Raw genomic sequence first — 15,201 nt, 5'->3', positions numbered from 1 at the left:
TTAACTGAAACTCTTTTAATTTAATTTCTGTCTTAATTATTTATCCACATTGAACAGATATTTCAGGAAATTCTCCAGGAATCTTCTTAAAATAAATATAAAATTTCAGTATAATTCATACTCATTCAATGAAATTGAACTATTACCTGTTTATTTAGAATGACATCAGGGTTTAATTAAAGCCATGTGTGTTTATTGACAGTGATCAGCTGATTTTGTCTGCGCGGCTCGTTGTGAATGTGTTTAATCTGAGCTCAGCTGCTGCTGCTGTTCTGGTTTGTTCCTCGTTAAGCTTATTAATTCAAATGAATCAGAGGGACGTGTTTCTTCATCTCTTAATCTTACAGCTACAGCAGGTTCTCAACCTGCGGCTCAGGGACCCTGCAGGGCCACAGCACACACAGAGAGGGTCCTCTTCTTCTCTGTCGTGTGTGAAAAAGTGTTTAAAGAATTTAAGAGCTCAACATGACGTGTGTGTGTGTGTGTGTGTGTGTTTGTGCAGCATCCTGAGAGAGATAGACGAGGTGCATCAGAAAATGGGTTACTGTCCTCAGTTTGATTCCATCAACGAGCTGCTGACAGGTAGAGAACATCTGGAGTTGTACGCCGTGCTCAGAGGAGTCCCCGAGAAGGAAGTGTGTGACGTAAGTTTGAGTCAACACACACACACACACACACACACAAACACACACACACACACACACACACAAACACACACACACAGAGTGCAAATACACACTGTATCACACACTACACTATGGAGGTCACTGAGGTCACACTGTTTTCTGACAGGACAAAACAAATAAAGGAAGAAAAAAGCTTCATGGCTAGACAATTGAAATGATGATGATGATGATGATTGAGATGATGGTGTTTGATTGACAGGTGGCAGAGTGGGGGATCAGGAAGTTGGGTCTGGTGAAGTACGCTGACAAGAAAGCAGGAAGTTACAGCGGAGGAAACATGAGAAAGCTTTCTACAGCCATGGCTCTGATTGGTGCTCCACCTGTCGTCTTCCTGGTAACCACACACACAATCACACACACACACACACACACACACACACACACACAATCACACACACACACACGTTATTTTACTGAAATCCTAAAACAGAGATCCATAAACTTTGGATTTTTTTTAAAACAGTTTTATAGTGAATCAGAATATTCACACGGTGGTCATTTTCCTCTGACATCACTCAGTGTGAAATGTCAGTGTCCATTGAAAGTTTCATAAACATAAGTAAATCTAATAATCATATTGTTTCTGATCCTAATGATCCGCAACTAAAAAAAAAAAAAACGCATGAAAAACCATCAGGTCGTATTTCAGTTTAAACAACATCCTGAGCATTTTAGACACTGTAAGAAAACAAAATTATAAAAACATTTAGTGTTACCTTATGTGGGGTTTCACGATACCAGAATTTTAAACTTTGATATGATTTAAGTAAAAATCAAACTGTATCGATACACATTTGATACCACAGCACCAACTGCACAATGTATAAACTCTATAGAAAATATTTCCATATTTTTCCATATAGAAACTTTTTAAATGTTTTTGTGCAATTTAGACAGTATTCAATTCAATTCAATTCAAAAAACGTTATTTGTCCCCAGGGGGCAATTCAAAGGCACACTGAGCAGTAAAATAACAACAGTGCAGGTACGAAACATTTTAACCTAAATATAAAGTGTCAATTTAAATACAACTTAAAGCTTAATTTAACTTAAAAATACAAAATATAAAATATAAAAGAGTCGATATGAGTGGACAGTGATCGGACTAACAGATGTAAACAGATATAAACAGAACTATGTGCAGTAAACGAGAAATAAATAAATATATATATATATACAGTATGCAAGAGTTAGTCTGCAGTTTCTGATTTATTTATTCCTGTCTTATTAAATAGATGTAGTTTTTATATTTTAAACTTTGGTACTTTTTGATCATAACATAGTTTAAAAACAAGCGGTCGAATCATTTCCTGAACCCTGCATCGCGACACTTACCGTTTTGTAAGTTTCATCATCTTTTTAGTTTTTGATCGTTAAAAACGCAGTGAAATGTTAAACTCTAATTCATTGTTTGATTGAGTCATAAACATTTAAACATCGTCAGCGGAAAATGGCCGCTGTTGTCATGTTGTGGGCGGAGCCATTCCTTTCTTCATATTCCCTGTTTGAGACGCAGTGTGCTGATGAAGAGTTAAAAGTTCTCTGTGTGTTTACAGTTACACAACGGCATCAGACCTCAGTCAGCCAATCAGAGAGCAGCCGATGTGTTTACAGGCAGGATTTAGAGGTGGTGGTGGGCACTGTAGGGGGGTGGCGGGGGGGGGGGTGTATAACAGAGGGGAATTAAAAGGAGCTGCTGCAGTTTATGAAGACGGAAGAAGAAGTTTAAACCAGCGAGTCGGAGTCAGAGAGAGAACGCAGGGATGCACCTCCTTCCCCTCCTCCTCACCTTCAGTCTTTGCTTCCTGTTTCACCTGTGGGCCAACCTTAACCTGGCTGTTCTCCTCGTTACAGGACGAGCCCACCACTGGTATGGACCCCAAAGCTCGCCGCGCCCTCTGGAACTGCATACACAGCGTCATCAAGGAGGGGCGCTCCGTCGTCCTCACCTCGCACAGGTAAGAGACAAACTGTGTCCTCACTGGACCTCTTTCAAGAGAGTGTCGATCCTCACCTCACACAGGCCTTTGGTCGTATACTAACTGTGTGTGTGTGTGTGTGTGTGTGTGTGTGTCTCTCAGCATGGAGGAGTGTGAGGCTCTGTGTACCAGGATGGCCATCATGGTGAACGGCAGGTTCAGGTGTCTTGGCAGCGTCCAACACCTGAAGAACAGGTAACACTGACTCATCTCTTTATTACTTCATTTTGTTTGGTAAAAAAAAAAAACATGATCATGAATATTAAACCCTGTAAGTGACGCACGTGTCATTTTTCTTTCAGGTTTGGCGACGGGTACACCATCATCCTGCGGGTGGCCGGGCCTGATCCCGACCTGCAGCCCGTCATGAAGTTCATCGAGAGCGAGCTGTGTGGCAGCACGCTGAAAGAGAAACACCGCAACATGCTGCAATACCAGCTGCCTTCCTCCCTCACCTCGCTCACTCACATCTTCTCCATCCTCGCCAAGAACAAGGAGACGCTCCGCATCGAGGACTACTCCGTCACTCAGACCACGCTGGACCAGGTATGAACGTCGCATGTATGAGAAGGGGCGTGGCCTCAGTGACATCATCATCTGGTTTATTAAGGATCTGTTAAAACCAGAATCCTCTTTCGGTTTTGTTTTGCTTGTTCGATTGTTTGATTGTTTCGTCTGTTTGTTTGTTTTCAGGTGTTTGTAAACTTTGCAAAGGACCAGAGTGACGACTATCACTCCAAAGACGCCTCGGTGAGACGGAAAGAGGTTTCCATCGAAGTCCCCACTCTTAGCTCCGCCCCTGGAGCGGCCGAGGGGCACAGCTCTGTAAGCGAGAGCGTCATGTGATCGTGTGGTCACGCATGTCCATGTTTAAGAGGACTCTACACCGAGCAGAGCGGACGCCCCCGCCTCCCCGCTGTGATGTCATAGTGATTTAGAACTTGGTAGCATCACCAGCTGCCTCATGCCAGTCAATGCAAACCGTTATCGTGTTCTCAGCGCGCAGCCGGCGTTGAACATGTGACCGTTAAGAGACACTTGAATAAGTTGTTGTGATCGATCGCTGCCGATCAGCTGATCAGGTCGAACATGAAGAACCAATCAAACGTCAAAGAGTGGCCTAAGAAGATTTAAAAAAAAAAAAAAACGTTTGATTCCGTTTTTAAAGTTTTATTTATGTTTCCGTTTAATCCATGTAACATCACTGTTTCCTGTTTAACAGCCAATCAGTGATCGGTATATTGATTTTATAGTTTTTGTAAAAAAGAGAGATAAAAAAACAGATTGGTAGAGTTTGGGAGAAATACCTCATCAGCTCCTCACAGCACAGTATTCATTTGGGATGTAACTATACACTCAGCTCACAAGACGATACCTTGTTCATGATGCGATTTTATCACCTTTTTTAAAAATTATTTTATTGTTTTTACAACGACACAAGATTTAAATTAATTCATGAAGAAATATGGTCCATTCATTTCAATTCTCTGACAGAAAAAAAAACAGAAAAATATACTTTTCCTAATGTCTCTTTGACGCCCTCTTCTGGCTGGAAAAGCAGTATCTCAAAGTATATTATTTTCAAATCAATTTAAATCCTCGTGTTGTTTTTCAATTGTATCGCGAGGTATCGTTACATCCTGAGTATTGAACATTCCTGCAAACAGCTGATCACCAATTGATTCGTCGATTGATTTCGCCAAGAGATCAGCTCTTCAGCACTTTAAGTGTTTGCACTGACACGTGGTCGTTTTTTTTTTTTTTTTTTTTAAAGCTGATGAAGAGGATCTGTTCCTGACCTTCAAAATAAAAGAAACAAATCTGATGTCTCTGTCATCTCGTCTTTATTTTGAAATTCACAAATTGTAGTTATTGAAGAAATACAGATGTGTGTTTAACATCACAGATTATATAATCTGACTGTGGTTTATTATTCAGATTAATTACAGATACTCACTCTCCAAAGGTGACTCGACCTTCTGAGGTTGTCAAAATTAGATTTGTACATATTACATTCATTAGTCATTTTAATAATGGTTAGTTTTAGGGAAAAAATTATAATCTAAAAAATCTATTTCATCAAACAGGTGTGCAGGAGATGAATAAATCCATCAACTGCCTTTGCAAATTTGGGATTTTTGCATCAGATCACACAATCACACAAATGGGCATTTAGCAGTCTGACACATCGTTGGATTGTCATTAGAATCTCATGAAGTTTAAAATTCTGGTATCTTAACAACTCTAGTATAAAGTGTATAGATCGAATGTGAGGTTCCTGGGGGGAGGGGCTATATAGTTTAAAGGACTATATCTAAAACAAACTTGTCAGCTTATCTCTGCATGAAGAATAAATAAAGTTATGTTTGTAATATTATTTAAAAAAAGATCAATAGACAACACATGCTCACATTTCAATTTATTATCTCAGGTGTTTTGCACTCAAACAGCACAGTTGAGATTTAAAGGGACAGCCTGTAAAATTAAATGTAAACGTGTTAAGCTCCGCCCACTGTCTCACTATTGGACCCTGCTGATGTCACTCACACTGCCTGCCAGGTTCTTCTATACATTAAAAAGGAGGATCAGTAGTGTTAATTAAACTGTTCACTTGTGAGGGGGGGGAGGATCAGTTTGACTTTGTGGAAGTGTTTTTCCCTGTTACCATGGAGACACAGGTGTGAGGACAGGAAGTTACTTTAGAGGAGAGAAGGGGAGGGGGAACATGAGTTTGTTCTCCTGAGAGTCCAGGTGAACGACGCTGCCCCTGACTGAGAGAGAGAGAGAGAGAGAGAGAGACACTGGATCAGATTCAATAAAGACGACTCTCTCTACAGGTCGATGTGGGCGGAGTCTCACCTGCGGCAACCACACGTGGGTCAGTGTGAGCTCTGTGTCGGAGCTCAGCCCGCCGGTCAGCGCTCTCAAACCACCAGAGGGCGTGAACTACAAGACATGACACAATGACATCATCACACAGTCAGTGACATCATCGACATACATACATATTAGTTGTTTATTTTTCACAGTATACCTCTGTTCATCGGTCCCAACTCGTTGTGGAATGCTCCAATCAACTTGCCATACCCCGGTGCATCATGGGAGTTGATCGAGGCCTGGAAGGTGTCGCCCCAAACCGCCGGCCCGCCGGGATGCATCATGTAGGAAGCCAGCTCGTACACACCTGAAACACACCTGAGGTTATTATGATGTCATCAGATAAAAGAGAGCTCACATTGTGTGTGTGTGTGTGTGTGTGTGTGGGGGGGGCTTACCGCCTTCCTGTGGAGGCGCCTGCAGGTGACTCCAAGGCAGCATGTAGGTGACCTCATTGTCCTGAGATGTCAACATCGGGATCGCCTTTGAGATGTAATCTGACAGCCAGGATGGATCCTGAGAGAGGGCGGAGCGAACACCTGCCCGCTGAGAGTAACTGTCTGGGAGGGGGGAGGGGGGAGAGGGGGAGAGGAGGGGGGAATAGTGTTACACATTTCAAACCTCCAGAAGAACAAAAAGACTCAAAAGAAGAATGATAACCTCACCATACTTCCATATATGGAAGACTTTATTCAGGCCGCCATACTCAATGCTCCAGTAGCCAATCAGCTGTGAGTGGGAGGTGCGCAGGTGTATCTTCTCATTGGTCAGTTGGAGGAAGGCGGAGTTCAGGTGAGGGTGGATGCTGTAGGTGCGGAACTCATAGAAGGTAGAGTGTTCCTGCTGGGGAGCTGAAGAGAAGCGCAGGCAGCGCTGCAGAGGAACACAAAGTGGAGAGGTCTTATTCTGACAGAAAAAATAAGAGGTGTCACTCTGACAGAAAAAAAAGAAAAAGGAGATTATTTTCAAAATGTATTAATGTCAAAAATTCTAATCAAACTCCTGCACACTGTCTAAATTATTGTTGCCAAGTATCAACATTATTACAACCATAGAACAACAATCACCACAGGTCAGTAAGTCTCTGTTAATCATGTGTTTGCTGGCATCTAGTGGTTATACGACATTATGACACGTGTCAGTGTGTTACTGTTACTCTTCTGTCAGTGAAGACAAAACTCCACAAAGTTGAGTCTCCAGAAGAGTGAGTGAGTGAGTGAGTGAGTGAGTGAGTGAGTGAGTGAGTGAGTGAGTGAGTGAGTGAGTGAGTGAGTGTGTGTGTGTGTGTGTGTTCCAATCCACAGGGTATCAGAGCATCAGTCTGAGTTCAGAGGCCTCTCAGCTGGTTAATCTTAAACTTCACATTTTGACCTTTTACTCTGATCGGTACAAAGATCAACACACGCACACACGCACGCACACACGCGCACACGCACACACACACACACAGTGAAAAAAACATGTAAAAAACAGTACAAAATATGCATACTTTGATAATCTAGAGTCAAACTCGGACAGTCAGATGCACGGATGATGATGTGTGTGTGTGTGTGTGTGTGTGTGTGTGTGTGTGTGTGTGTGTGTGGAGCTAAGGTTAAAGTTGGTTAGGTGAGGTCACTGTTAGTTAATGGTTTGGTTGTAGTTGGTATAGGTTAGTTAAAAAGTTGAGTCAGAGGATTGTTTGCGATCAGAGCTGAACTCACCTGAGCTGCAGGTGTAACAGGTGACAAGAGAGCTGCAGCTGATCTCAGAGCGGAGCACCTGAACTTTATCATGTTGGAGCTGAAGTGACAGAAAAATACGAACACTACAGAGGAAGTTATACTGCACACAGAGATCCTCTGGGATACAGAGGTCTCACTCTTCATATAGACTAAAAACGTGTACGAAGTTCACCAAAAACGTTTTTTCTCAATTCGTTGGACAGTGTGTTGAGTTACAAATATTTTATTTAACTGCTAAAACTAAATGTATAAAAGTCTGATGTATAAATGAAATATGAAATTACATATACTCAGAAACAATTTGAGTTTTTTTTAACTAAAGTAACGGCAGAAATCTTTTGGTTCCATAAAAAGCTGCAGAGTGACACCTCCTGTCTACACCGCCTCCTCTCAGAGGCAGAGAGTTTGTGACCTCAGTTCGTTAAATCTCAATAAAATGTTTTTTATTGTTTAGCAATTTATTGAATTAGTGTTGCATCGATGCTTTTTACGTTTGTTTAATTTAATTTTTTACTCTAACGGAAGCTAAATAAATGGCGATTTTGACGTCACATCCGTTCAGGAAGTTTAACGGAGCAGCAGCGGAGTCTCATGTGTTTGTTTGGAGATCCAAGGTGAGTGAAACATGTTGCAGATGTTTCAGGTGAGTGTCCGCCGGGCGGTGCTGAGAGGGGGCGGCCTGCTGCTCCACCAACCCCCCGCTGCGGCCTCACTGCCGGGCCCGGTGGCCGAGGTTCGTCGGTGTGTTAGCCGGCAGGTGAGCAGCAGAGCCGGGAGGACGGTCCGGAGCTGCACCGTTGACCCGAACCTGGAGGAGCAGTTCGTATTCGTGGACTGTACAGGTGAGTCTGAGGACAGGTGTGAGTTCAGGGAGGACTACAGGTACTGTTCACGTTCAAGAATGTCTCTTAAAAACTAAACAAGAGACTTTCATCAGCTTTCAACCAAAGATTCTGCTGAAAGTCACCAATTAACACGGTCACTCTTTAAACCATAACACCGGACAGCCACATGTACAATAAGCTGATAAAGATGAACTGGAAACCCAGAAGAGGAGACGGATATGAGTAAAAATAAGTACATGACTGGTTTGTTTTTAACCAATATATGAGTTTTAAATGTTAAGTTTTCTATGGAAGCCCATTTCTGCCAGTTAAAAAGATAAAAATTAAGTCATAATAATGAGATAAAAAGTCAAAATAATGAGATAAAAAGTCAAAATAATGAGATAAAAAGTCATAATAATGAGATAAAAAGTCAAAATAATGAGATAAAAAGTTATAATAATGAGATATAAAGTCATAATAATGAGATAAAAAGTCATAATAAGATAAAAAGTCATAATTATGAGATAAAAAGTTGAAATAATGAGAAAAAGTTGAAATTATGAGACTTTATTATTTTCATTTTTTTTACAGTCGGAAATGGGCGTCCATACTTTGCTCATCTGTGACTCAGATCAGATTTTTTTTAAGGACAGTGTGAACAGCACAAGTCACATTGAATCTGATCTTTTCAAAACAGATTTGGGGCTACTTTCATATTTGGATCCAAATCAGATAGATGTTGGATCTTCAGTCAGAACAGCAAGGTCAGATTGGCCCAACTAGGGACACGAGTTGGAAATTAGCAATAGCTATATACTCTTTATGCAGCACATCAGTTTCATGCTTTGTATTTAAACTCTGTTAAATTGCGTTGTCCCTATGAAATAAATAAACTTTGAAGTCACTCGCTGGCAGCACGTGAAGAGGGGGGGCTCATGACAGACCCCGGCTGTCACGATCATGGACAAGTCTACTGTCAGCAGATCGTCATATTTTACAATCTCTGAGCAAACTGTGATATTAAAATATGAAGAAGTTAAACTGATAGTCCAAAATGAAAGTACAGCTGTAGCGATGATGCAGGAAGAACTGAGACAAGAAATCTGACAGTGAATGCACAAATTAGGCTTATAATATCACTCAGTTGATCTGAATATAATAACCCCCGCATCTCTCTCTTTAGATTAATGATTTGATCATTTGTGGCATGTTTGAATGTTTAAGATGTTATATTTCAGCTGCAGCTTCGACGATATACAAAGCGGAATTGGGCTTCACTGTTTCTCTGTTCCATTTTCTCCTGTTGTTTTCAGATCCAGAGGAGGACTTAGATCAGGCTGAGACCTCCCTCCCCTCCTCATCTGTCTCCACTCCTCCTGCTGCCCCTCTTCAGGTCCCTCCTCAGAAACACCTGAGGTCTCTGGAGCGTCAGCTGCAGGTGTTGAGGGTCGTGTCCGAGCAGGAGGCAAAGCCCGACTCTTTGATAGAGTTCCATGATGTGGATTTCCCTTTGGACGAAAGCATAATTGCGGCAAAGAAGAAGAAAAAGAAGAGGGCGGGGCCGGGTGAGCACAAAGTGTTCGGGACGCCTGACATAGACGAGCCGTTCAGTGACACGTGCTGCTCGGGTTGCGGCGCCATCCTGCACTGCTCTGCCTCCGCCGTGCCCGGGTATCTGCCAAGTGAGAAGTACAAGGTGCTGCTGCAGGAGCAACGTCTGGACGGGGCTACCTGTCAGCGCTGCTATCTGCTGACTCATCACCACAAAGCGCTGAACCTGCACCTGTCCCATGAGCAGTACAGACAGGTGGTGCAGAGGCTCCGCCCCCTAAAAGCTCTGATCCTGCTCATTGTAGATCTGATGGACGTCCCCGACTCCATCATCCCCAACCTGGCCGAGCTGGTGGGGACCAACAAACACGTTGTCGTCCTCGGCAACAAGATCGACCTGCTGCCCAGAGACTCGCCCAACTACATGCAGCGACTCAAACGACAGCTTTCTCGCTACTGTGAGGACGCTGGCTTCGGCCGCCAGGTGACAGACGTCCACCTGATCAGTGCTAAGACGGGATACGGCGTGGAGGCTCTTATCTCCAGCTTGCAGCGCTCCTGGAAGCACAAAGGGGACGTGTACCTGGTGGGCGAGGCCAATGCTGGCAAGTCTACGCTCTTCAACACGCTGCTCGAGTCCGATTACTGCAAGTCCAAAGCCTCAGACCTGATCCATAAGGCCACCATCTCCCCATGGCCCGGTGAGCACAACGTTCCCATCCTATTGATTTAATGTTTGTTAGTTTTTTTGCATGAAACGTTGTCTGACTGCTCAGAATAAAACTCAAGTTCAGCCTGAATTATAATCCTCCAGCACACATGATTAATCTGCAGGAAATGACATCAGACTGTAAACATTTCATCAGGTGCGCTGCCTCTTCAATGAATCTGAGAACCTGACATCAGTATTTAGAGCAGGAGCGTGGAAAAGGGTTTTCATACCATTTGTATATATTCATGTGTATTAACAGGCAGGTTTCTTTAAATTCACTTTTTAAGGTATGTAGGTGGAAAACCTAAGAGTTCAAACTCTCCAACAACATAGCATGCAGAATAAAGTCGTTTTTCATTTTGACACATAACCTTTTATTTTGACTTATATTCATTTACAGTTCAGCCTAGTTTCTAAAATATATATATATATAAGTATAATCTAAAGGTTATGACCTAACCTGTTGTCATGTGACTGTGTTAACCTTTGGCGGTGCATTCAGGGACCACTCTGAACCTGCTGAAGTTTCCCATCATCAACCCGACTCCATACAGGATGTTCAAACGACAGGAGCGACTTAACGAAGCGTCGCAGCAGACAGAGAGTGATTTGACGCAGGACGAGCTGAAGAGGCTCAAACACTTGAGCCGGCAGGGCTACCTTGTGGGTAAGACGGGGGAGAGAAGGGCAGAAGGGGGGTTGGGGTGACAGGTAGAGAAACAGGACACTTGTTGACCTGTCTACCTGTTCAGGTCGAGTCGGCAGAACGTTCCGGTCAGACGTCGGCTCCAGGCGGAACGAGATAGAGTTCGATCCTGACGGTTTGGCTTTGGGAGAAAACGAAGACGGAGAGACGAAGACGACGGGTGAGCGGAAGCGTTGGATTGGATAAATGGTCTAAGATGTCATCAGCTTAAGGTTTATTGAGCTTACCACTAACACCCACTCTGTGTGACCCCTGTGTGACCCCCAGCCTGCAGCAGGTCACCCGATGAGTTCACCTTCAACGAGCTGAAAGACGCCCACTGGCTGTTCGACACGCCGGGGATCATCAAGGAGAGAGACGTGAGAGACTATGAGCTGCTGATTTATCAACAACAAAAATCAAACAAATAAACAACAACACAAAACATGTAACACTTTATTTCAAAAGGCTAAACTTAAGGACCAATCCCCTCTCTCTCTCTCTCTCTCTCTCTCTCTCTCTCTCTCTCTCCTTCCTGTGTCTCTCGGCCAGATCCTGTCGCTGTTGAAAGAACAGGAAGTGCTGTCAGTGGTTCCCTCTCAGGCGCTGGTTCCCAGAACGTTTGTGTTGAAGCCCGGAATGAGTCTGTTAGTTGGCGCACTGGGTCGGATCGACTTCTTACAGGTCCACACACACACACACACACACACACACACACACACACACACACATTATACACACTTGAAAGATTACTATTTTTACAGCTTCATTTTCTAAAAAGGTGGGACGTAGTGTAAAATAGTTTGTAGGTATGCATGGTCTGAGGAAGTTCTAACTTTGTTCGTAGAGTAACAACATATTGATGAATCCCATAAAGTATACGTCCCCTAAGTCCTCGGTCCAAAGGGCCCGCCCATTCCTGTCGCATTTTTTTGTATACTGGACTGATATAATAATAATAATAATAATAATAATAATAATAAAACAACGTCTATATTTGGGTCATATACTGCAGTACCATGGACAGCGCCGGCATAACGACAGTCACAGGATCAGCGCCTTGACGGCTACTGTGACTTAATAAGTTTGTCATGTTAGAAAGCTCAAAATGTGTTGGCATTACGTGGCTTATTCTGAAGTTTAAAATAAATTGAAGGAGACCATTAACAGTTGGAACGGCTTAAATCCTACATTGAGCAATAATGGTCAAACATTTCACTCTCAAAATGACATCAACTGGTTTCCTCAGTCCACAAACATTTAGAGTTGTTAAAAGAAGAAGTGACGCCTCAGAGTGGTGAACATGACCTTTTCCGAACTTTTATGAAACATGTTGCAGGTATCATATTCATTATTTGTTTTAAAATTTAAAAAAAACAATAATGTTTCTTACTTTAAATTAAATACTGGGTTTACAAGTTTCAAATCCTCACAATCTGTTTTATTGACATTTCACACAATGTCCCAACTGTGTAGGAAATAAGTTTTTATTATTTATTATTAACTGATTCTAAATTCATTGGTACTCTCTTGTCTCTCTCAGGGGGGGCGGTCCTGCTGGTTCTCAGTGATGGTCTCTGCTCGAGTCCCGGTCCACATCACCAGCCTGGAGAAAGTCGACCAAATTTATGAGAAACACGCTGGAGGAGAGCTGCTGGGGGTGAGGTCACTGAGGGGGAGGAGAGCTGCTGGGTGTGAGGTCACTGAGGGGGAGGAGTCACTGAGGGGAGGTGGGGGGTCACAGAGGGGGAGGAGACCTGCTGGGTGTGAGGTCACTGAGGGGGAGGAGTCACTGAGGGGAGGTGCGGGGGTCACTGAGGGGTAATGTCAGTGAGGGAGAATAAACTCTGATGTCTGTGATGCATTCAGGTTCCTCTGGGAGGGTCTGAGCGAATGAAGACGTTTCCTGCGTTGGTTCCTCAGGAGGTCATGATGGAGGGGCGGGGCTACCTGGAGGCTACCGCTGACATCACACTGTCCTCTGCAGGTACACACCTGACCATCTTTGGCCACACACACTGGAGTATTCTTATCTAGAAGTCTATTTTAGGACTGTTTACTTTCTGACCTACATAAGTCCGAAGACTACAGAAGCTTTTCTTATTGATTTATTGACGACAGTCTTCAGAAATATGAGCTTTTTCTATTTGTTTGAATTTGATATTTTGTATTATATTTGTGTGTATGGCTGCTGTCAGAAATGTTAACTGTACTGCTGGCTGTCTGGTTTTTCATGGTTAAATGAAGGTAAAATATAATAAAAAAGCATCGAAGCTAAAAAAAAAATACATCCATTTCATAAAACACGTGTAGGACAACACACAAACACTCGCAACGTTAGAGCTATGTCAACAAATTCTGACAATTCTCAAGTCATTTTAACATGGGGAGGGAAACCCATCAAATGTTGTCAACATATTTGTGCAATTAAGTGTGCAGGAGTTCATCAGCAATTTGATTAAAACAATAAAATTACCCAATATTAGGTGCCTGTGAATTTTTGTTGCCATGGTATTAAGCAGGTATCCATAATCGATTTAAACAATACCAACATCTCCTTATTTAGAAGTAAACATCAACACTGTCTCAGTACCATCAGATTTCATGTTCTGTGTTTGTAATGGTCTTTAGCCCCTGCTGACTTGTATGACATCAATGGAGGCCATCCCACCCCCTCCTGTTACCTGTTCTGTGTATATTTATATATACAGTACATATATATATGTCTGTGTCTGTCTTTGCAGGTTGGGTAGCGGTGACTGCAGCAGAAGGTGAGCAGCTGTTGTTGAAGGTTCACGGTCCGGAGGCGGCGGGTTTCGGTGTGAGGACACCGCCGCTGCTCCCTCATGTGATCACTCTGAAAGGAGAACGAATCAAAAAGTCTGCCGCCTACAAAGTCATCAAACCGTCCGGACTGATCGACTCGGGACTGTCGACTCGCGGATCTCAGATTCTGCAGGTGGAGAACAAGAAGAAGCAGAAGCAGAAGCAGCAGCAGAAGCAGCAGCAGAAGAAGAAGAAGGAGTGAAGCACAGAAGGGAAGGTGGGAGGAGCTTATTTCCATGGTGATGTTGGTTTGTCCGGCTGCAGAGGAATATCAGACAAGACGACAGCAGAGTCGACACAGAGACAATTAAAGGACAGTTCATGTGTTTTTAAACCGGGTTCATATGTTTATCCTTTAAGGTCTAAATGTCCAACAGGTTAAAAAACATGTCTCCCAGTAGATTTGTTCATCGTGCAGCAGTGAAACAGGCTTTGATTTCTGCATTGATTTCCACTAAAAGTTGTTTTTGTTTGAAAGGCTCAGATTGTTATTCTTAGTGTCTGAACATTACAGAAATGATCTCTACAATGAAAGACTTTTTAGACCTTTTTGTGAAAGAGGGGGGTGATTTAAAAAAATCAACAGCAGTGACATCACTCTCTACAAATACACCAGACGACATTGAGAAAACCAGTGACTTTACCTCACAGGCCATAGGAGATGCTGGTTTGTTTGTGCTGTTACATTTTGGACCCATGATTATCCAAGTCAACTTTATTTATTTTAATAGAGCATAAACCAAACTTACATGAATCCAGTAATAAAGGGGGCGATAACTAAGACGGGTTCAGATCCTCTGTAGAAAGTCTCTGTATACTAATGGATATATATTTAATAAAAAAAGAGTTTTTATTTTAATTCTTGTAGTTTCTGCTTGTGTTCAACCAGCACACTTTTCAAAAATCTAATTTAAGTCTTATTCAGACCCAAACAAAAAAGCATTGTTGCACCACTTTTCTATCATCCTAGCATCTCAACAGCTTTGATTCCCATCATTCTGAGTTTAAACACTTTTGTGCATATCTTAGAAGCTGCCTCAATAAACTTTTTGTCCCTACCAACCATTCCATCATTTTCATCTTGAAGCCAAATTGTCACTTTTCCTCGCTTCTTTTCCGTCCCCTGTGCTGCAGAAAATAATGCTGTAAATACCATAATCAACAAAAAGCAAAGATAAAAAATGATTAACTAGACTGTAGATTTGATTGTCTTCACACGTGTCTAAGTGCCATCTAAAATGTAAGACTTTCTTCAAAGGCTTTTAAGAATTCAATTATTTGTTAAAGGTAACTATTTCATGAAGTAGGTACATAGGACATGATGACAGTGAACA

The 15,201-nt window shown here is 42.5% G+C and overlaps 3 protein-coding genes across 5 annotated transcripts in view; 2 read left to right on the top strand and 1 right to left on the bottom strand.

Annotated features, from left to right (window-relative positions):
* The window catches only part of abca1b (ATP-binding cassette, sub-family A (ABC1), member 1B), a 38,512-nt gene extending 34,022 nt beyond the window's left edge, over positions 1–4,490 (top strand). For both annotated transcript variants that reach the window (XM_065958877.1, XM_065958876.1), the window contains 6 exons: positions 503–644; positions 886–1,020; positions 2,541–2,644; positions 2,768–2,860; positions 2,968–3,211; positions 3,359–4,490. In XM_065958877.1, the coding sequence (XP_065814949.1) occupies positions 503–644; positions 886–1,020; positions 2,541–2,644; positions 2,768–2,860; positions 2,968–3,211; positions 3,359–3,511 (871 nt within the window). In that variant the 3' untranslated portion in view covers positions 3,512–4,490. The remainder of the gene's footprint in view (positions 1–502; positions 645–885; positions 1,021–2,540; positions 2,645–2,767; positions 2,861–2,967; positions 3,212–3,358) is intronic.
* A 577-nt stretch (positions 4,491–5,067) lies between these two features.
* Positions 5,068–7,401, bottom strand: nipsnap3a (nipsnap homolog 3A (C. elegans)). Of its 2 annotated transcripts, none has more exons than XM_020655529.3 (6): positions 7,246–7,401; positions 6,208–6,415; positions 5,941–6,102; positions 5,700–5,849; positions 5,525–5,611; positions 5,068–5,436 (listed from the first exon to the last, which is right to left on the bottom strand). In XM_020655529.3, exons 1-6 carry the CDS (start codon positions 7,315–7,317, stop codon positions 5,360–5,362), a joined length of 756 nt encoding a protein of 251 aa, XP_020511185.2. In that variant the 5' UTR covers positions 7,318–7,401; the 3' UTR covers positions 5,068–5,359. The 2 variants fall into 2 exon arrangements, with proteins under 2 accessions (XP_020511185.2, XP_029137386.2); XM_029281553.2 differs by having other exon boundaries at positions 6,208–6,448; positions 7,246–7,370.
* A 413-nt stretch (positions 7,402–7,814) lies between these two features.
* Positions 7,815–14,845, top strand: noa1 (nitric oxide associated 1). The gene is made up of 9 exons (XM_065958879.1): positions 7,815–8,108; positions 9,407–10,345; positions 10,859–11,023; positions 11,109–11,222; positions 11,330–11,421; positions 11,594–11,725; positions 12,585–12,701; positions 12,911–13,028; positions 13,786–14,845. Exons 1-9 carry the CDS (start codon positions 7,892–7,894, stop codon positions 14,067–14,069), a joined length of 2,178 nt encoding a protein of 725 aa, XP_065814951.1. The 5' UTR covers positions 7,815–7,891; the 3' UTR covers positions 14,070–14,845.
* Positions 14,846–15,201: the final 356 nt, after the last annotated feature.

The sequence above is a fragment of the Labrus bergylta genome, chromosome 9 (assembly GCF_963930695.1).
Source record: "Labrus bergylta chromosome 9, fLabBer1.1, whole genome shotgun sequence".
NCBI lineage: Eukaryota > Metazoa > Chordata > Actinopteri > Labriformes > Labridae > Labrus > Labrus bergylta.
Note: the sequence above shows the minus strand (reverse complement) of the source record. Positions and strands in the feature narration are given on the sequence as shown.